Source organism: Dermacentor albipictus, chromosome 2 (genome assembly GCF_038994185.2).
Source record: "Dermacentor albipictus isolate Rhodes 1998 colony chromosome 2, USDA_Dalb.pri_finalv2, whole genome shotgun sequence".
Taxonomy (NCBI): domain Eukaryota; kingdom Metazoa; phylum Arthropoda; class Arachnida; order Ixodida; family Ixodidae; genus Dermacentor; species Dermacentor albipictus.
In genome coordinates this window covers 25709067-25732042 of record NC_091822.1, presented here as the reverse complement: position 1 = coordinate 25732042, position 22976 = coordinate 25709067, and the positions used below count along the sequence as shown (strand labels likewise).

The 22976-nt window shown below is 47.4% G+C and overlaps 1 protein-coding gene and 1 long non-coding RNA gene across 6 annotated transcripts in view; one reads left to right on the top strand and one right to left on the bottom strand.

Annotated features, from left to right (window-relative positions):
• LOC135897913 (uncharacterized) overlaps positions 1-22976 on the top strand; it is a 103041-nt gene that overhangs the window by 9564 nt on the left and 70501 nt on the right. The window contains exon 3 of one of the 3 annotated variants that reach the window (XR_010563192.2): positions 3384-3856. The exons of the other annotated variants lie outside the window; for them this stretch is intronic. This is a non-coding gene — a long non-coding RNA (uncharacterized lncRNA). Of the gene's footprint in view, positions 1-3383; positions 3857-22976 lie in introns of those variants that run through there. 3 annotated transcript variants of the gene reach the window in all.
• LOC135897911 (uncharacterized) overlaps positions 1-22976 on the bottom strand; it is a 145078-nt gene that overhangs the window by 55990 nt on the left and 66112 nt on the right. For all 3 annotated transcript variants that reach the window (XM_065426603.2, XM_065426604.1, XM_070533530.1), the window contains one exon: positions 8987-9125. In XM_065426603.2, coding sequence (XP_065282675.2) covers positions 8987-9125 — 139 coding nt within the window. The remainder of the gene's footprint in view (positions 1-8986; positions 9126-22976) is intronic.

Below are 22976 nucleotides of genomic sequence, written 5' to 3'. Positions count from 1 at the left end.
TGATATTTTTTTGTCGTCATTGAACCATGAATTTTATGCGCTGGCTTTCACTGAAACCTGGTATACTGAATCGAATGATGTAGTTTGCTTTCCTGCTTATACGTGTGAAGCGCTGTTTAGGAAAGCCAAAAAAGCGGGTGGTGTAGCCTTGTACATTACAAACAGTTGTTCTTACGAAATAATGCCACAGTGCACAGTTTTGAGCCCTTCGTACGAATGACTTTTTATTGAGGCAAATGCATTCATCTTTGGCGTCATTTAACGGCCAGCTTCCGCGTCTCTTCAAGAGTTATTCAACTTTTTGGAAATAGTAGTGGGCGACCTCTCCTTACAAAGTAGGCCTGTGGTAATAATGGGTGATTTTAATATTAACCTACTAGGAAAGTCAAATTCTGTCAATGAATTTGTTGATATGATGTTGGCCAACGGCTTTTCCAATATAATCACTACGCCTACTCGTATCACAGGCTCCAGCGAAACACTTATTGATCTATGCCTAAGAAACAGTGATATTGGTGGTACCACGGCAGGAATACTGCTGAGCGACATCAGTGATCACCTGTCAACCTTCTGCTTTATGGAAAGATCAAATAAACAAACATTCGAACATACTTGCCCCCAAATAGTTACCGCGTTATAAATCAAAGCAAAATTGAATATTTTCGTCAAATCGTCTTCTCCGTCGACAGGAGCCACTTGCAGCATGATGAAGATCCTAATATTTTATACAACAAAATCTTGCACAAAATGACAGAGTTGTATGAATGCGCTTTCCCCGTTGTAACATAGCAAAGTGTAGAAAAGGAAGGAAGCCTTGGATTACACGAGACCTGCTCAGGCGAATCAAGGCATGAAATAGGCTTTTCTCCAAGTTTATAAAATCTAAAGACTTGACAGTTCTGAGAGTATAAAAAAGTTAGAAATCAATTAGATGCAGAAATAAAGAAATCTAGAATTCAATACTACGGTCATAAATTTTCAGATATCTCTGACCCTCAAAAAACGTGGCGTACAGTCAAAGATATTCTACAGAAATCAGAAAAAAAATATACCTCCACAAATTACAATTGGAGGAACGGTTCTGAGTGGTAAACATCTTTCCAATGAGTTCAACAGACATTTTTTGGCATTTGGAGATTTTCCTGCAGGAACGCCCAGTAATATTGGAAAATACATGGAATATAATCTTCAGCACAGCCTTTTCTTATATCCAGCTACTCCTGCAGAGATTATTGATAATATTGCTACGGCATGAGCCGGGCGAGGAGGAGAAGAAGAAGACGTTAGCGTGTGCATGCGTGTGCAGCCTCGGGACGCCATCTTTACTTCGCCACCAATCTCGGTCCTTAAATAAAGCTTGTTTAACTTTAACCGTAACAGTTTTGTGGTGGAGGTGCGGGGTACTTCGACCAAGACGACGGAGCTGCTGCAGCAAGTACCACGCCGGAGCCGACCTATGCTTATAATACTGCAAAGCATGAGACGACCGATTACAGTCCTTTTTATCTCCTTTCCGCACGTTCACCGCTAAGCTGCATTGACACTATACTACCGTTTGACTTTCACAGCGAGTACTCTGTTGCCAAGACGCTTTGTCTTGCCGAAGAAGCCAGGCGTATGGCTCGTCTTCGCACTGTGGCATCGCAAGACCGATCGAAAGAGCGCTATGACAGCCGACATCAGTTTGTCTCGTACGCCAAAGGAGACTTTGTGTGGTTGTGGACTCCGCAACGTAAACGTGGCTTATGCGAAAAGTTTTTACCCCAGTACACGGGCCCATTCGTCATTGTAGATCGCTTGAGTGACTTGACGTACGTGGTGGCACGCTTGACGTCGGCTGGTCGTCGGTCTAGCCGGACCCAGTTAGTACATGTTGCCCGTCTTAAGCGGTTTCACCCTACGCTTTCCGAGTGATTTGGACTTGCCCAGCGGGCTTCGTCTGGCAACCAGGGATTGCTACGGCATGAGCCGGGCGAGGAGAAGAAGAAGAAGACGTTAGCGTGTGCATGCGTGTGCAGCCTCGGGACGCCATCTTTACTTCGCCACCAATCTCGGTCCTTAAATAAAGCTTGTTTAACTTTAACCGTAACAATATTTTAGGTTTCAAGAATAACTGTTCTTGCGGTTTTGATGGCATTAAGGTAGCACCAATTAAAGCAATTGCTGACCTAATAGGTAATATACTTTGTCATATAACAAATCTAATCTTGAAAACAGGTATTTTTCCCGAATAAATGAAGATAGAAAGAGTTGCTGTTGTGTTTAAAAGCGGTGCTGCCAATATAATTGGTAATTATAGACCTATATCATTTCTACAGTTCTTTTCCAAAATAGTAGAAAAAGTGATTAATACACAGATTACTACCTACCTTAACAAACACAAGTTAATCTTTCCCAGCCAGTACGGATTTCAGAGGAAGAAATCAACTGAATCTGCATTGCTGAGTATTAAGTATAAAGTTATTAACAACATAGAAAATCAATTGTACACATTAGGTGTTTTTCTAGATTTCAGCAAAGCGTTTGATTCTATTAATCATAAAATACTTCTTAGCAAACTACCGTATTATGGAATACGAGGCACTTCACTTAAATTATTGCAAAACTACCTTTCCGGTCGTTCCCAGTATGTTGTTATTAATAATGGTACGTCTAATTCTGAGCTAATAAACCTTGGGGTTCCTCAGGGGTCAATCCTTGGACCTACTCAGTTTCTGTTATACATCAATGACATGGTATCTATCCCACATACCCCTTCTATTATCCTTTACGCGGACGACACAACGTATTTTTTTCTGGTGAAAATCTAGGTTCCTTCTTTCCGCGTGTAAACTTATGGCTTAAGAATTTATCTGACTGGCTTGTTACAAATGAACTCTCATTAAATGTTGACAAATCTTAGTACATTGTCCTTACCCCTGTTAAAATACCTGTTTATATTAAGAATGATGTGGCATTCGAGTCGCGACCGCTCAAGAAGGTAGCACAAATTAAATGTTTAGGTGTTCAACTTCATGAAAACCTTCGTTCGTCTTGCCATATTCACTATATTAGCGTAATATTGCACACTGTATTGGTATGCTTAATAGGTTTCGCTTATTGTTGCCTCGTTATATACGACGTCAACTGTATTTTAACACCGTTCATTCCCGACTGCATTACTGCCTGCTTGTTTGGGGCACCACTACTAGGTCGAACATGGAAAGCCTCCATCAATTACAGAAAAAAAGTGTACGCTTTATTGAAAATCTACCACAACGTGAATCAACACCTGTATATTTTTCGCAGAATCGAATCCTGGACATTGAATCACTATACAAACTGCGACTATCAGAGCTTGCATATTCAGATTTCAAAATTTATCCACAACTCTTCTCTTTCAGGTATACCAAACATGAATCCCACTACGAGTTTAGGAGAACCAACTTCCTCAAGTTTAACTGCAGGATGAATTACGGGACACAACTGTTAAATTGGCAAATTCCTAATGTGTTAAACCTTTATCCTGCTCTGATAGACTTCATGGAAAACTGTTCCTCTTTGCCTGCTTACCGAAACCAGGCAAAGAGATTTTTCTTAAATCGTGTATAAACCAGTTAGAAATTTGTTTCCTTTGTTCTTTTTTGTCAAGTGAACATATTTGTCATGTGAACATTTTTTTTATTGTCGTATAGGAGATCCAGTTAGGATTACTTGCTTTGTTTTTTCTTTTCTTGGTCAAGTGAACATGTTTGTAGGTATTTTACATTTTTAATTAGATTGATTTGAATGTACAGTGTATGTATATTGCTGTATGTGAATTGTTATAATGTTCCTGTAAAAAAAATTGTACTTCGCAACTTACCATGTCGAAACTGTGCCTGCGTGAATTCAGGGTGTCTAGGGCCTAGTCAGGTGATCACGTTTGTCATCTTTAGCCCTCTTCGCCCGGATAACTGTATATTGTCTAAATTTCAATAAAGTCAAACTCAAAGAATTCAGCAAACCGCCCCACAGTCATAGTCGTCCCAGAGCGGCACGGTACGTGCCGGTGCGCTTTGCAGAATTCAGCATTACATACAGAGACGGTAAACTGGGTGCAAACTACGGAAAAAAATATCATTGATATTTGCAATTGCGAGATGGAAGAAAACAGGAGGGAAAACCTGTGTCATGATACGGAGAGTAGTCCCTTGCTATTTGGGACGTGAACTGGCTGATTGAGAACAATGCTATACCGGAGCAAACATGTGCCACAGGCTAAGGCGCAAAATAGCCTGCAATCACATGAAGAGGCAGTAATTGTTATGGAATGCCAAGATATTATCTCAGCAAGGCTTGTAAGCAACGCCCACCTTCCCGATGTGTTCGGATTTAAAGAGGATGCAATGAATAACTCACCAGCAGTCCAACTGAGAAAGAGATGATTAGAGTGCTGCTAAAAAATATTGCTTGGCGCTTAAGCTTCTCTAAGAGTGGAACGCGATAGCATTCATAGATCCCTGACTGCTTCTCACGCTTCCTGCAACTGCAGCTTATGTAACCGTAATGTTTACCGGAAAACTCTGGCGGCGACCTCTTTGTACGAAGGCGAGTTCTCGTGTAGAAATGCGGCTTCTTGCATGGGCTTCGATGTGGCGGAGGCGGCCGCTATCTGAGGACGTTGCAAAGAATCCGGGCCACTGCTCAGTGGCCTCCGAGATTAGCTCGCGCCAGCTTGCGCCAATCTCTGAGGTCATTGCCGGTCTATAAATGTTAGAAACGCTGGAAAAGAGTTTGTGTTTGAGTTCCCGCCCAGGAGAGTTATGTTTTCTGGCATATTCATATTGAAATCCTACGTTATCATGTCTGTAGGTTATGTCTAAGTGGTACTTTGTGATTTTTTGACGAATTTTGCTCTGAGAAGGTAATTATCTATAAGGATTTTTGCACGACACAGGGGGCCCGCGTAGTAGGGTGCAGATAGCTGGGCTCGCATGGCTTGAAATGAACAGTTACGTCAAACAATTGCTTTGCTTCGAGTTACCGCTAAATTCAACTTCGCCCTGTCATCTGCTAGCCGCCTTGTTAGCCCAGATGGTTGAGCAGCTGCCCCGGAAAAGCGGTGATCCCGAGTTCGAGTCCCGAACCAGGACGAATTTTTCTTCAACTCCGAGGCTTTTCTTTTGAGGAACCCGTATGGGTTTCTTTTGTAGCAATTGCTATGATTGGGTGGATGTCTCATTTCCCCGTTTAATAAATACATACATACATTGAGATCATCGGCCAATTTCTATTAACCTGCGGGATGAAGGCCCATGTACCGACGCCAATCACCGCGCTCTTTCGGTAGCTGATTCCAAGTTGCGCCTGCAACTTTTATGGTTTTATTTTGATTTCTTAGCTTTTCCAGAAACGCGGTATGCGAGTGAGTATTGCGTCATACATTTCTAGGTTTACAAGCACGTCTCAGTTTATCGTTTGAAAAAACGAGGCGCTGGCTGTTCTCTTTCTACTCTCGCATGTCATTCTTGTGAAATATTGACTGAAATTATGACCGATGAATTTGAATGTGTTGGAGGAGTTTTTCAAAATATTATGAATGTTGATGTCTACCGCCAACCTCAAGGTGCTCTAGCAAGACTGCTTCATTATATTTATTCCATACTTCACCTTCCTCGCACGAAGAAATTACACTCAGCATTTGTTAATGACTTCATTGTTGACTTAGTTTCAAAAAGTAATGATAGGATTCAACTTATTAAAGCTATGCTAGCAAATGGCTGTGAAAACCTTATTGAGTTTCCTTGTCCTATAATTGTCAACTCAAAAACATTGATTGACATGTTTTGCATCTGTACAAGAAAGGAGACATGTTGTGGAGTGCTCAGTGCAGGCATAAGTGATAATCTGTCATTTTTCGCTGCATTGTCATTTCCTGTGCGCACAGATAGCAAACATGACTTCAAGCGGGTCGTAAATAACAACAGTATACGTATATTTCAAACTTTCCAGTGGAAATTGGCGTGCTGTTTCTGCTGAACAAAATCCTGCAGCCTCATACCATGAATTTTTGTTTAAAGTGAAACAAATATACAATGTAGTATTTACTTCCGTCCCTATGGTCAAACAAAAGAAACTATTAAGGAATGGGTAAATCATCTACTAGACGAGTGCATTTAGCGCAGAGAAATTATTCAGTAAGTTCTTAAAACCTCGCGACCCTGAAATATTTAGACTTTAAACAAGTGTGTAAGAAGCTGAACAGTGATCTCAAGAAAGCGAAATTCGGATATAACGCCCGTCGATTTCAAACCTTTGTGAGTGTTGGTCGTAGAACGTGGAAGACATGTCGTGAGCTAATAGGACCATCTTCACCGAGTGTGCCGCATGAAATTGTTTTATATGGTGAGAAGTACTGTAGTAAAGATACAGCTAATTTATTTATTCTTCACTTTGTGTTTTAACTAACTTAACCAGCACGGTGTTAAGCGCGCAAAGGTAAACATCTAACTCGATGAGCGCGGAAACTGGCTGTAAAAATTCTGGAGTGCGGAATCGTGCCAGCAGCAAGCGAATTGACTTTCATGCATGTCTCGATTCAGCACCAACGAAACGTCGAAATCACAGTGCATACAAAGCTGCCGGCACTGCGCGCGCTCTGCAAACATCGCAGATCGCTTTGAAGATGAGGCCTGCGCGGGCGTTCACTTTGGTCACATTGCAGATTGCTTTGAAGGCACACGAGTGCCGGCAACGCGTGTCTGCGGCATCCGCGAAAGCGTCTACTACGGCGTCCGCGATTAGGCTGCACATGGCGCGATTTTCAGTCAGTGACACAGCGAATTCCGTTGCTCAGCGACCGCCGCGACGTCGCGGGCTCTGCGCGACTGCATTCCCACAAGTTGGTCACGCCGTTCTGAGTCGCCGCGATCGGCGCGATGTGGGAGGAGAAATGTGTAACGAAACGAAGCGCCGTCAAAATAGGTGCTTTCCTGTTTTACCGCTTGGTGGTGGCTCTGCGAAGCAATCTCGGGCGCCAGTTTCACTTACGCTTTAACAGGGCGTACCCACCAGCGCCTGCGGCTTAGGAGCTGCATAAACACGTTTTTTTTTCCTTCTGCTTACAGAATTCGTTTAAAAGTAGAAGCTGCACGCTATCTAGGTCGGGAGAAGGACGTCGCTTCAACATAAGGGACGCACCCACCTGATCGCCACTGTCGTCAACCTGTTCATCGCTACAAATTGTGCCAGCTGCTTATACATACACCCTCAATAGTAGCTTGTTCTCTTGTAGAAGCCAATACTCACCCAGGAAAAAGCTTGTAACTTCTATAGTAACAACAAGACTAGAGTGTACTAAACGAAACCATCACATCGATGCCGCACAAGCCGCACGCTCATACTTGCGGTGTTGTGCAGCGCCTCAGCCACTGCATCTGCTAGCTGTCTTTAAGTCTCAATGCTTTTAAACGATAAAACAATGGTGTATTTATTATTTTATGAAATAATAATAGGAAAACTTGAATATTTGACTAGTTTCCATGTTGTTTTTATTTAACGATGCAGGCATCGATACTTCGTGAGCACGGAGCAACCTTGCGCATCGCTGCGACGGAAATCGCGCTGCCGCAGATGCATGTGAACGCTGTCAGCGAAAATCGCTCTGTGACGTGCGCGGCAGAACGATTTCTTCACCCCAATCGCGCTATGTGAAACAGCCTGTTCGCGTTGCCGACGCCATAGAAGATGCCGTGGTTGTCTCCACTCTGAACGGAGCGGCGGGCGAAGAGAACAACCAGAGATCTTAGCAGTCGTCGTCAACAAACGCCCCTGCTCTCTTGCCTCTACCCCTGCCTCGTGCTCCACAAGAGAGGGCTCGCATCCGGGCCGCGTTCCTCGCTCGCGCACGCGAGATTAAGCCAGCACACGCTGACTTACACTCATACGGAACCTCATGGCGACGGTGACAGCAGAAATGCGCCTTGAGTGTCCATATATTTCTATCACAATAAGAAATGCTAACTCGTTCGTGTGTTCAGAAACTTAATAAACAGGCTCTTCAGAAAATGACTAAGCAGGCTATCCACAAGCTGTCGACAAAACTAGCCGGAAAATGCTCGAGTGACAAAAGTGCGCTTTCCCGCGACGCTTTCTTGGGCAATCGGTCGCCTGCGTTTATTGAAGTGTACAGCTATGCAATAGCGACACTCTCCAGTGCTGTAGCAGACGACGCAAAACAGCTGCCTCTAGGTCCATGTGCGCCTGTGCCGCTTCACTTCGAGGTGCGGCCGCGCCCGAAACGCTGGCGCTGCGCGCAGCGAAGACACACTGAGCCGCTGAACCAAGAGTGGATGACTCTGTACATGTACATGAATTACTAACTATAGCCCATCAGTTGCTGTTAAACATGTAACTCTAACAAGTGGTTTCTCGTAGGCCTACATGGCTTATATGGGAAGAAGTCTGGCACCCCGGTTCGATGACAGCGGCTAGCATTTGAAAGCCCGGCTCATTCGAATGTTTCTGCTTTTCGCACCGTGTCAGTGCTGCGAAACGCAATGACGCTCCGCCGACGTTATCACTGGGATCGGCTGGTCGTGAACGGTAGATGATATGAAACGAATAGAAACGAGCGATAGGAATCGCTAGTTACACTGAGTTCATTACGCCCCAAAGGAATTTACGAAGGCTTTAGGCGGGACTCCCGAGGGTGTAGCAAGGAGAATGCGATAAATGTTAACCCAGAGAGGACAGCGAGGTAGCCTTTAGATTCGGTGTGACCAGAGGAAATTTAGTAACGTTATACAAGGAGATATTGTCAAAAATCTAATGACAAAGAAGGTGTAGCGAATATGCGCAAACGGAATACATTGAAATAAATCTCCGAGTGTGTTCATAAGCATGAAGTGTGAAGCCGAACACGTTTCTTGGAGAAAAATTATTTATGTTTCTTTTTTACAATTTTTTTTCTCTCTACGCTTTCATGAGCCTTGGAAACACCTCGAATGAGCAATGTCAGACGAACCTGTAGGGTGCCCTTAATTCCTGCTGTGTAGAAGTCGGCGATCAGGAAGCGGGAGGTACCCTTGCTCAGGAAGTACGAGAAGTTGTGGCTGTCTCTGCGGTCACCACCGATTGCCTCATACACCAACACGGCCTTGCCCCTGCACCAAGTCAGTAAAGCTTCTTAAAAATATCTACACCACCACATGGCGTCCTCGAGAAGCAATAGAAAAGGTTGCGTACAGCATGTGTGAATATTTCGTTGAGCAAATTTCAGTTGAGGTGAAAAACTGTAGAAATTAAGAAAATGCTTAAACACATGCGCAGCGCCCCTTAAAACATTTGGGCAGAACTTATCTACAATGACTATCCAGGTATCCGGACAGCCCTAGCGCGCCATGTATGAGGCATGTACTGCACTGTGAAGAAGAGGAATAATTGAGTTGTTTTGACACCGAGGAATTTCGCGCGGTGGACTGTGTCCTCTGCGCAGGACCCTGGTGAATCTGGCGCGTCTCACATTGTTCCCTTCGGACACGCTAAGCTATTCGGCGGCGCTGCTGACCACAGACCCATACATAGTGACGCAAGTGTGGCGTCAAAGGGTTTTGTTTGACAGCGGCACATAACCAGCTGCCTAAATCTAGTCGCACATGCCCAGTGGTCTCAGGGGCACATAGCCAAGTTGGCGCGAAAGAGGTTAACTGAAGAGGGGCACATAACCCAGTGTCACATGGCCACGTGAACACCGGGATTTTAGACTTCACTACTTTCGGTATCGGCGAATCTTAAAGCTTTCATTTGTTGTTTGGTTAGTTTCGAGTTGCTGGGCGGAAAGTTTAGTCACATTGGGCAGAAAATCACTTCTCCGCAGAAAGATATGTTAGCCACAAAGCTATACTGCATATTGGAATCAGATTTGAAAGAGCTATCCACCGGCTTGATGATAAGCGTTCTCAAAAATTGTTTATGCGCTGTATTAGCGCAATTAACTAATAAATAAAGCCATCAATCAATCAATGTTTATTTACCATGCGTATGAAGAAGCTTTTGGTCTACGGCATGCAGCGTACATACAGCAAAATAAAACTAACTACAAGAGATTGCAAGCGCAAAAAATGGTCACTAATCAACGCTGCGAAGGTGCTTAGACAGCGAAGCTGTAAAAGACAACCAGAACGATTACCTATTCCAACTTAGCTTGGAAATATTCACATGGCTTCATTCACGTACACTTTACCTAATTATTAGCCTAAAACTTTACTATGGTCTGCGACTTCGCTTGCGCCACTACTTCGTGCACGTACACAGAGTGGACTAGAGAGAAGAGAAATGAACTTCACCACACTTTCGTGGCGCCTCGCATGCACGTTGCTCTTCACGAGTTCACATAGCACTGTCACAAGACAAATCAATTGCTAGACGGGCTCTTCTTTTACATACGAAAGAGCAGTTACATAACTTCCTGCTTCGTATGCTACAGTTGCCGCTTCCCGTCAAATGCAGCTAACGGAACCGAAATCCTTGCCGGGAAGCACTTACTGCGAAGGCTATGCGTTAAGGAGAGTTTTCTGGCTTTTTTTTTTCTTTGCCCCGCACGGTTGGCGCCGCCTGTGCGTCCGCTTTGAAACGGGTTGGTGGGTTGCGCCACAAAGCTCTTGCTATTACACTGCCTAATGTCCCACCTAGGTTAAAAAAGAACAAAAGTAAACAAAACCACTATGAACTACCACAACCAAATTTTCTGACCACCTATTGCGAACTTCCTTTTGTACGTCTCCGTTTTTTGTCGTTTCCCTACTTTTCTTCCGCAAATCTTCCGATCGCCTCTTAACAGCGGCACTCTATCGGCCCTCTCTATCGTGGAGAAGTGAGTGTCAACTACAGGCACTGCAAGAAACCCAGTGGCGCGCGCGGCGCGCGTGTCCCAAGTGTTTCCCTGCGCGCACGACAGACCCATTGGGAGGTAGAGCTATACAGCTGACCTGTATGGAGAGAAAGGGTCATCGAAACTGGGAACAATGCATGCCATAACAAAGGAAACACAACAAAACGAAAATAAAAGTAAATTTTTGAAAAAGACACGTCACATGAAACAAAACGCAAAGACAGTAGAATATGGACTTGACAAAGATTTGGAGATTGTGTGACAGTATGATATACCAATGCCAGTGCCATTGCAAACAATGACAGTCACTTATCAGAAAAATTGATATCGGCAAGATACGGGAACTGTTAGTCTATTCGGTCCTTTCGCGAAGAAATTGAAAATTGTATATGCTTGCAAACTTTTTCCGAACCCATTTTTAATTGTCACTGTTGGATTTAGAATTTACATTTCACAGAACCAATTCATATTAAGTTCGGCCAGATAGAATGTTATGTCGAGCCTGTGAAAAGGTGTTCCTAATTTGAATTTAGTTTATAGCAAGCAAATATGGCCCGGAGATGGCGGACTCTTCATTGGAATGCGTTTCAGTGTTAGCAAAGAGTCTATGATTGCATGAAAGTTTCAACGGAGGTTGTTCATCTCAAAGTCGTTACAACATTACAACTCAAAGACATTACATCTACAGAGTAACAAAACAGAACGTTCGCTGTTTTGGCAAGTGAATATCATAACTTGGATCGTAACAGCATCCAGGGTGAGGATATTATCTTTGCGCCACTTCGGAAAGGAAAGCCGTTTGTACTGCAGTATGCGATCCTCATCAACAGTGCGAATTTTCTTGAAAGTCAAGATGTCATCGGCATATAGAAGCAAAAAAATTCTGAATAGCTGAGAAAAAGGTCATTATAACATTTTTTAGAAGTGGCCTTAATACTCCTCCTTAAGGACCCCTCACCAGTTCTGGCCATATTGAGCTGACAAGCGGAGAACATAAGAACATACATTGTGCAATAACGATCGTGTCTGCAAAGTATTACATCGCTAAGCGCCGCGGAAAGATCTGAAATTTGAAAACATAACGCCGTTATTCCTTCTGTTCGCGGCCACCGTGCTTCAAGCCGGAGGCTGACGTACTCGTTTGGCTGCGCCTACGTACTCGTGTCGGCAGTGTGACGTCACTCGTGGTTAAGACAACATCTGTTATCTTTGCGATCTGTTGCTTGAATTAACGAATTGAAGGTTAGAGAAATAATAAACACACAAACGGAATGTCTGCGTGCTTTTTGTTTTGTTTTACTTCCCACCGAAGCATAAGAGATGTACTTCCGCTTTGTCTGCTTGCCCCCACGGTCGTGCGGTCACGTGTGCAGGTGCCGAAACTATGCCACTTTCTACCGTGTTCCAGTGCGTGATCATGCTCTGCAATCCAATTGTTGTGTCTCAGTATTTGTGTAGCACCTAATTATACCGCTAGTCATGTTTCCTTTTGGACAGCGCGCAAAATTGTGCGCTGCGCGAACGAGACAACAGCTAGCATACGACGCGGTGAGAGGAAGTGCGTAGTGCCGAAAAAAAACGAGGAAAGAAAACACGAAGGCAGAGGCTGTGAGGCATGCGTCACGCGATCCTCGAGGTCCGTTGTGGGGGAACGCAGGGAAGGAATATCGCTTGCGGAGGCCTGACAGGGCGAGTGGAGAAAGCGTCGTGCTTGGCAGTTGAGCCCGCCTGCTGAAATCATGGGTTTGCGGAGCTGAAATATTTCTATCTCGGCTATTATTGAGCTGACATGAATAATTATTTCGGCAAAACGCTTTCTAGAGGACACGTGACAACTTCCACGTTGTCGTCAATCACATCCGGACGCGGAATCTGTTCCACGGAAGTGCTTGAGAGGACGCCGACAACTGGCGTGACCATTTTGACCGGGTTGTCAACCTCAACGACTGGAACCACGAGCCTGAGCTACGCTACGTGTACTTCGCTCTTGAGGATTCCGCGAAAACATGGTTTGAGAACCACGAGGCAGCACTGACATCATGGCAAGAATTTCGTAGGCAGTTCCTCAATGCCTTCGCCAGGGCGACAGGAAGGAGAGGGCGGAGTTAGCGTTGGAGGCAAGAATTCAAGGCCCGTATGAGCGAGTGACGGCGTAAGTAGAAGACATGAATCGGCGTTTCAGACGTGCGGACCCTTCTAGTACTGAACCAAAGAAGGTGCGCCATCTCATGCGCAGCGTCAAAGAGGAAATCTTTCCTGGCCTCATTTGAAATCTGCCGACGACACTTGCAAAGTTCCATGACGAAGCCACTACTATGGGAAAGGCCCTACAACAGCGGGCCAGACAAAACAACCGCAGCGCCATGATTTCAAGGGAGCTCTCTGCCGTTACCCTCGGTAACGACGTTCGCACCTTGCGAAAGCTCATAAGAGCTGCCGTTAAGGAGGAACTGCAGAAGTTGCAGATGACCACTGCCCCTCTGGGACAACTTTCCACTGCGGAAATGGTGAGCGCCGAGGTCTGACAGGCCGTCCATATTTCTGGACAGTACAAGACACCACAGCAAGGACCGTACGTCGAAATGAGTTACGCTGAAGCAGTACGCCGTCCGCCAGCCTCAAGTGCGTGCAGCATGGTACACCCCACTCAACAAATTGATGTAAGCTTCAGGCCGCCTCGCAGCGCACCGCACATCACCGAAGCAAGGACAAGGAAGAGCGACGTCTAGCGCATCCCAGACTACAAGCCCCTTAGTTTTCATTGTGGCGAAGCCGGACACATCTACAGAATGTGTCCTTATCGTCATGTGGGGCTCCGAGGATTCTCGCCGAATGCGCCTCGTCCGCGCCTAGTGAGCGGCCGCTGGAAATAGAGAGTTTTGTCGCGAATCATGGCAATATTGATCAGCGATGGCAGAAGCCCCGTTCGTCGTCTCCTGCTCGCTACAGGTCACCATCACCAAGCCGCGCCTTTACTCGCGGCGCTCTGACACGCGTCTCGCCTAGCCCGGCTGGTCGAGAAAACTTAGTTCAGCGACCTCAGGAGGTGAGGCCGCTGACGACGACCGTGCGTAAGATCCTCCCCTATAATGACAATGACGAAAACAGAACGACGCAGACGTACAGTTGCCCAAATCTTTAACTGGTGTGCGGGAGCGGCGACTTTTCCGTGCGTCAGCGCCGTTTGACGGGGCGAGGCTGGAAACAGTCTGAGGCTAAGCGCATGCGGACAAAGCGCGCTCAGCTGGGCCCATCGTCTACTAGGCTGTTTCCAGCCTCACCGCGTCATACGGCGCTGACGCCCGGAAAAGTCGCCGCTCCCGCACACCAGTTAAAGATTTGGGCGGCTGTACAGACGGAGTCAAACACCTTACGAGAGGTAGTAACGTCGAACATTTCCGTCACCATAGACGACGAAGAAATAACGGCATTATTCAACACTGGAGCGGACACCTCAGTTATGAGCATAGACCTAGCCTGTAAGGTGAAGAAAGTTTCTATCGAGTGGACTGGGTCGCAGACTCGCACTGCAGGAGGCCATCTGCTAACGCCAGTAGGAAGATGCACAGCGCGAGTGAGCATTCGTGGGTTTACGTATACCTCGGAGATTTCGTTATCCTCCCAAGCTGTTCGAGGGACCTAATTCTGGGAATGGACTTTCTGCAGGCTAATGGAGCTGTGATTAACTTACAAAAGTTGCGGGTAACGTTTTCGACGGCACAGGCCTTAGGGAGCAGCACTGACGACATGTGTGTCAACGCCTTGAGGATTTTCGACGAGAACATCACGGTGCCGCCAAGGAGCAGCGTATTGACCCTCGTCACCTGCTACGCATTCGACGGCTATGAGGGTATTGCCGAGGCACATATCCCGCTGCATCGCCCGAGGGCTTGCTCGAATACAGCATAAGTGCTCGCAAGTTTTGTTGACAAACTTCCGCCATGAGTATCAGCACGTCTCTCAAGGTACAGCTGTGGCATTCCTGAACGACATTGCTAACTCCTCAGACATCGGCACATTACAAGTGACTTCACCGAATGCAACAACTCACGGCAGCCTGAATACCCGCATCCACTGCTGATTTAGCAGATGTACAGAAGGATCAGTAGCTGGGCCTACTGACATAATTCTCCGGATGTTTTTCCACGGAATCCTAAGTCCAGCTCACTTCCGTTACACAACACCGGATCGTTACAGAGGAGTCGGCGCGGCCTGTTCGTCAGTATCCGTATCGCGTGTCACCTATAGATCGGGAGGCGATTAAGCGTCAAGTTCAAGAAATGCTAAATGATGACGTCATCCAGCCGTCGACAAGTCTGTGGGCATCGCCTGTCGTACTAGTAAAAAAAGAAAAATAACACACTCGGCTTCTGCGTTGACGAGTCACCAAACGCGACGTTCCCCCGCCGTGGTTGCTCAGTGGCTATGGTGTTGGGCTGCTGAGCACGAGGTCGCGGGATCGAATCCTGGCCACGGCGGCCGCATTTCGATGGGGCCGAAATGCGAAAACACCTGTGTGCTTAGATTTAAGTGCACGTTAAAGAACCCCAGGTGTTCCAAATTTCCGGAGTCCTCCACTACGGCGTGCCTCATAATCAGAAAGTGGTTTTGGCACGTAAAACCTCAAATATTATTATTATTAAACGCGACGTTCATCCCCTGCCACGGATCGATGACGCTTTGGGCCGTCTGCGCCATGCTCAGTTCTTTACTTCGTTAGACCTGAAGTCAGGCTAGTGGCAAATCGAAGTGGACGAGCGTGACCATGAAAAAACCGCCTTCGTGACTCCTGATGGGCTGTACGAATTTAAAGTGCTGCCTTTCGGTCTCTTTTCCACTCCTGTTACGTTTCACGGATGATGGACACTGTACTCGTTGGACTCAACTGGCAGACGTTTCTAGTGTACCTAGACGACATTGTTGTGTTTTCCAGCACGTTCAATGAACATCTCGCCCGGCGTCGAGGTGTCCTTGCTGCAATACGCAAGGCCAACCTCACCATCAAGCCTGAAAAATGTTACTTTGGCTTCCAGGAACTCAAGTTTCTAGGCCACGTGGTGAGCTCCCATGGAGTACGACCAGACCCAGAAAAACTCACCGCCGTTGCCGAGAGAGAGAGAGAATAAACTTTATTCAAGAACCCCGGTCCGGGTTCGCCCGCTTTGTTCTAGTTGTCCGCCAAGCCGAGCGTCGTGATGAGCTCGATCATAGCACGTACGTTGCCGAGATTCCTCGTTCGAAAGACAAAAAAGCTGTTCAGTGGTTCCTGGGCCTCTGCGCTTACTGCCGTCGTTTCGTTGAAGGCTTCTCAAGGATTGCTGAACCGCTCACGAGACTGACGCGACAAGATGTGCCCTTTGCGTGGACGGAAGACCAAGAGCAGGCCTTCACCGAATTGCGTAAACGCCTTTAATCCGCTCTAGTGCTGGCGCATTTTGATGACATCACGACAACTGAAATACACACCGACGCCAGCAACGTAGGACTCGGGGCGATTCTGGTTCAATGGCAAAATTGCGCAGAACGTGTAATTGCGTATGCGAGTTGTAGTCTGACAAAAGTAGAAGCTAATTATTCAATCACCGAAAAACAACGCTTAGCAGTCGTGTGGGCCATCAGCAAGTTCCGACCCTACTTATACGGCCGGCCATTTCGAGGGATCACTGATCACCCCTCGCTCTGCTGGCTTGCCAATCTATGAGACCCGTCAGATCGCCTCGCTCGTTGGAGCCTGCGTCTCCAGGAATACGACAATAACTGTTGTCTGCAGATCCGGCCATAAGCATAGCGACGCTGACTGCTTGTCACGTTCTCCTATTCTCTTGACATCCTCGGACTTGGAGGTAGATTTGCCGTTTCTTGGTGTCGTGGACGTGGTGCGCCTGGCTGACTATCAACGTGCAGACTCTGAGCTGCTTCCAGTCATCCGATATCCGAAGTTCTACAGGCGTGTCACGACGATCCCTGTGGCGGCCAGTTAGGATTCGCAAGGTCATTAGCGCGCATACGGCGAAAATACTACTGGCCACACCTATTTTCGTCGGTTCAGCGCTATGTGCGAACGTGCCGTGACCATCAGAGGCGTAAAGTTCCACCCATCAAGCCTGCCGGCCTCCTTCAGCCTTTTGATCCGCCTCCGGTGCTGTTCCAGCAAGTGGGAATGGCCCTTCTTGGACGGTGCCCCACGTCATACTTTTAAATAAGTGGATAATCGTGGCAGCTGTCCATTTAGCTCGCTATGTGGAGACGAAAGCTGTGCCACGGGGAACTGCTGCTGAAGTCGCCAGCTTCTTCGTCCACAACATCGTGCTTCGTCATGGCGCACCCGCTGTACTCATTTCTGACCGCGGTGCAGCGTTTACAGCGGCGTTATTGCAACAAGTCGTCACACTGACGCACACCGACCACCGAAAGACCGCAGCCTATCACCCGCAAACTAAAGACTTAACAGAGCGCCTAAACAGAACATTAGCCGACATGCTCTCCATGTACATTGATGTGAAACACAAAACATGGGATGAAATTTTGCCATACGTCACGTTTGCTTACACTACCACTGTGCAGGAGACCACCGAGTTCACACCATTCGAGCTTGTTTACGGACGTCGCATTACAACCCCCTTAGACGCCATGCTCCCGGTAGACAACGGAGCCACAAGGAATGACACCGCTGAAGATTTCGTCGAGAAAGCCGAGGAAGCTCGCCAGCTTGCTCGGAATCGCATCCGCACCCAGCAGAATACCGACGCCTACCGTTACAACCGGACCCGACGGAATGTCCAGTACTTACCAGGCAACCGCGTGTGGGTGTGGACCGTGGTCTCTCAGAGAAATTGTTGCACCGCTATTTCGGCCCCTATAAAGTTGTACGCCACCTCAATGATGTGAACAACGCGGTGGTGACTCAAAGCTGTGATCGTGGTCCGAACCGACGCCGTCTCCATGCTGAAGTCGTCCGCGTAGTACGGATGAAGCCGTGCTACGCACGCGAGGGATAAGCAACCCTCACAAGCCGCTTCAGCGCTGTGTACAATCCTGTATGTTTTTTTTTCTTTTCATGTTGGCACTCTTGCCCATAGTGCGCAACCGCTGCCATTGAAGCGACTGGGCCGGTCACTTTTGAGAGGGGAGCAATGACGCTAAATAAGTTTGCACGTGATGACATGGGACCCTTTAGGCGATAACGACGAAGTTCGTGGTTGCGCGCGTGCTCTCTGAGGACCATCCATTGCAAAAAGGCAGACGTTTCTTTGCCAATCTGTCAGTGGCAAACTGCTTTAGTTGTAATAGCTGGGTGACAATATCGTAAGAAGGCAACAAACACTCACACGACAACATAGGGGAAATTACTTGTGCTTAATAAATGAAATAAAGAAACGATAAATATAATGGAAATTAAAGTGGATGAAAAAACAACTTGCCGCAGGTGGGAACCGAATCCACAACCTTGGCATTTCGCGTGCCAATTGAGCTACCACGGCGCCGTTTCCCCATCCACTTTCTTGGGTATTTATGTGTCCTAGTAGAATCCTGGGAATGTTAGCCAGCGCCACCACTAACAGACCTCGGCGGAGGACGTGGAACGTCCTTTTTGCTGCAGGCGTCACGAGAACGGGATCACTTTGCGTGAAGGCAACTGGTCAATAAACCCACATATGCCACCTGAAGGCATCAATGTTGCTGGATTCGAGACCCTCGTTATGTAATAAACGAGAAGAAAGGGGGCTAACTGAGGGGCCCGATTTATATTTGTCATATCATAAGAAGCCAAGAAACACTGCCACCAAGGACAACATTGGGGAAATTACTTTTGCCTAATAAACGAAATAACGAAGCGATAAATAATGGAAATTGAAGTGGATGAAAAAACAACCTGCCGCAGGTGGGACCCGAACCCACAAGGTTCGCATTTCGCGTGCGATGCTCTACCAATTGAGCTACCACGGCGCCGTTTGCCCATGCACTTTCTTGGGTATTTATGTGTCCTAGTAGAACCCTGGCAGGGTTAGCCAGCGCCACCACTCACAGACCTTGGCGGCGGACGTGGAACGTCCTTTTTGCCGCAGGCGTCACGAGAACGTGATCTTTTTACACAAGCGCAGAGGGAGCACTGGTACTGTTTCCAGGCGAAACTCGGAAACTAGAACTGGATAGTCATCTGCCGACGTCAACAGCATGGTGCTGGCGATAGTATTCATCTGGTGCACCACTATAGCAGGTTGATCCGTCAAGGCAACGGGCCATGTCCAAGTGAAAGCCAAAACTGGGTAAAGAAGAAACATGTCTTTAGCCGAGTCACCATTCTTGCTGCCCGCCAACGCCCACTCTGTGGAGTATCAGGAGTTTTTTGTGTAATAATAATAATAATAATAATAATAATAATAATAATAATAATAATAATAATAATAATAATAATAATAATGGCATTCCCGTTCCTCAATTGAACACAAACAAACATCTGAAAAACGTGGCTGAAGAGAGTTTTTTTTGTTCTAATAGAAAACGGAAAAATATGAGGCACCCTTTTTTATATCATGTCAACCTACCTTATTGAATTTCAAAAAAGGAATGCATGTGTTATTTATACTCTCACATAGTAGTGACGATAAAGAAGGCAGCAAAACTGTGATTATTGGGTGTTTCACTGGGCCAATTTGTGCGCTCAAAAGGAGGCTGCACTCAAAGAACAACGATAGCGGAGAACACAGTTGGCGGTGATCAAAAATCTGATCAGTGGGTCAAGCGCGCCGGCTTTCAGTCATTGAAAATTCCAGAGTAATCGCTGGGGACCGCGTGTCTTCCAAAAAGCTCTACACCCTTCGCTACGCCCTATGAAATCACATCATATTAGGTTCGATTACAGCAAATAGCGGCTAGAACCATGGATAACTTTTGAGAAACTTTCGATACACGTGGGCGCGTTCTGCGCTGTGCTATAAAATTTGTTAGGCGGTGAAATGTGGCATGAACCCGATAAAGATAAACAACTACGCGTGTCAACACATCCCTCTTACAAAGCATGGTCCCTATGCTACCAAGGGAGCGAAGCACAAAACAACACTTTTCAAACAAAACCAGCACATAAACAAAGAAACAAAGCCTAATGTAACACCATCCAAAAAAAGAAGGTCGAGAGTTCAGTGATGCAAAGTTCCAAAGCTCGTTAGCGCCGGTACAACGGCTTAAGTCGCACAACATAGACTATTTCAGGTCGTGAGCGGCACCGCTGTGATAGCGAGATGCCGTCTGGCACGACCATATATAATCTAGTGCGCCAATGCACCGGATGATATTGCAGAATCTGAAATAGTGGCGTAATAGTTTCTCACTGAATCCTCGTCAGTGTATTGGGGTCCAAACCCAAGCACGGTCGCCGAGCTGGTACTCGCCGTAGCGGCGTCGAAGGTTGTGGTGCCGGCTGTCAGTCCTCTGCTGGTTCTTAATCCTCCGGCGGGTGAGCTGTCGGGATTCTTCGGCGCGCTGGAGATAAGGAGTGACGTGAACATTCTCTTTCTCGTTGACGTACGGAAGCATTGCGTCGATAGCAGTCATCGGGTTCCTGCCGTAAACCTGCTTGAACGGAGTTGTTTCTTGCACTGCCATGTTGTAAGTGAAGGTTACGTACGGCAGGCCGGAATCCGACGTCTTGTGCTTGACATCGACGTGTATTGCTAGCAAGTCGGTGAAGGTCTTAATGAGGCGCTACGTAAGACCATTCATCTGGGTGTGGTAGGCAGTTGTCCTGTGGCTCGTCTGGCTCTGTTGCAGAATGGCTCGGGTGAGCTATACTGTAAAAAGTGTTCCACTGCCGGTTACGAAGACTTCTGGGGTGCCATGTCGCAGCAGGATGTTCTCGACGGAAAATTTCGCCGCTTCGGCTCTTGTGGTGCGCTTGTTCATGTGCTTGAACTGCTGGCTGAAGTTTGTTAGCATCACTTTCGCTTTCCCTTCATGCAGTTGAGTGATCCCTCTTGCGACGCAAATTTCACGATCCAGAAGTAGACGTTGGCGGCCCTCGATAACGCCTTCAACGTCTGAGGGTGTTTCGCTGCCGACGGAAATGACAATGCTGGAGTGAGGCGGTATGCTGACTTGGTCGTCAAGTACACTGAAGGCACGCTGGCTAGAACTGCCATGTTTTAAGTTAAGGTTACGCACGGCAGGCCGGAATCCGACGTCTTGTGCTCGACGTCGACGTGTATTGCTAGCAAGTCGGTGAAAGTCTTAATGAGGCGCTACGTAAGACCATTCATCTGGGTGTGGTAGGCAGTTGTCCTCCTGTGGCTCGTCTGGCTCTGTTGCAGAATGGCTTGGGTGTTAGCATCACTTTCGCTTTCCCTTCATGCAGTTGAGTGATCCCTCTTGCGACGCAAATTTCACGATCGAGAAGTAGACGTTGGCGGCCCTCGATAATGCCTTCAACGTCTGAGGGTGTTTCGCTGCCGACGGAAATGACAATGCTGGAATGAGGCAATATGCTGAATTGGTCGTCAAATACACTGACGGCACGCTGGCTAGAACGCCTATCCGTTGCTATCACTTGGTCTGTCGACAACGTTATCGACTTCGACCCCAGGTGGATGAAGGCGCCATGTTGGTTCAGGAAATCCACGCTGAGGATTACGTCACCCGAGCACTGCTGGAGTAGAAGAGCGTGGCTGCGTAGTATGGTCATGAAATGTAATTCTTGCCGTACAAGTTTCCGTCAGCGCTCTGGGGTGTTCTCCACGTGTCCGAATTTGAGAGCCGTCCCATGCAGTCTTGAATTTCTTCAACTTCGCCGTTAACAATCCAGCGATGATGTAGTAGTCTGCTCCTGTGTCCATAAGGCAGCGGCGGCGAGGCCGCTGAGATGCGCGTCGAGGCTGGTCGTTATTTGTCTTGCGTTGCAGTAAGGTTTTGGCGTTGGTTCACGGCTGCACAGCGTTGACACGTGGCTGGTACTACACATCATCAGGTGTTCAGTCGATGCATTCTTTGCTTCGAGGCTTTGTCTGGATGGCGGCGTGTCGTTAATTGTGATGTCGAGATAGCCTGTTCGGTGTCTTTCTCGGCGGCGGAAGATCTTCGTCCATTCTATGAACAGCAACCGCACCTACATCGGTTGTTACCTTTAGTTTTCTGGATATGGGCTGACGGGCCTGCCCCGGACTGGGCCTGTGTATGGACAGCACTGTGGCGACTGGTAGCGGCATGGTGACGGCGAACGGGACGCACGTCGAGGGCTCCACAGAGTAGCAACGAGGTAGTCGACGATAGCATGAGGGCGTTCGCCTAGCTGTGGTCGTGGCGCGTTAACGGCAAATCTTCGTAGTCCTATTTCTTCGTGTGGGCACCGTCGGTAGACGAGACCCCCTTCTCTGCAGTGGTAGCAGAGCGGGTGGTGGTCAGGTGTGCGCTAGACGTCTGTCTTTCTAGGGTAGTTTCGCTGGACGACGGGTGGGTGAGCTGGCAGCGGCGATGGCGGCGGCGGAACTGAGTCGTTACAGTGCCCTGGTGCGGGCGCAGAGGGTTAATTTGACGGCGGGCGACGGTGGCGATGGCCTCGCTTGAGGCTGAGCTTGTGGTCATTCCGGCTGCGCTTCAGGAAGTTCCAGTGACCATTGGATTTCTTCTCTCACGACGTCCGCCATCGAGGCAGCCTCAAGCCTGGGGTCTTGCGAAGATCCTCTGAAGTTCCTCTCACACGACCGCTCTGATGTTCTCGCGTAGGTCGTCAGTGCCTAGCGAATGAACTTCGGCGTAGTTTGCTGGGATTGTGCGGTGGTTCAATTGACGATTCCGCATTTGTGGAGTTTTTTTCGATGCTGGCGGATTTGCGAACAGACTCTTCGACGGTCTTCGGTGGGTTTCGTATCTTTCCTGCGTAATGTTCTCGCTTGACACCGCACATGAGTAGACGAACTTTCTTCTCCTCGAAAATTTCTGGGTCGACGTGGCAGAATAGACGATTCGTTTCTTGCGTAAATATGGCGAAGTTATCGTTATCGTTATCGTAGCTGTACGCTGGCTTCCAATCTTCGACCGTTTCTTTCCGAATGATGCTCGTGAAGGTCCTCAAGATGTTACTGCGGAACAACTCCCATGCTGTAAGGGTGGATCCCCGGTTCTCGAACCAAGTCCT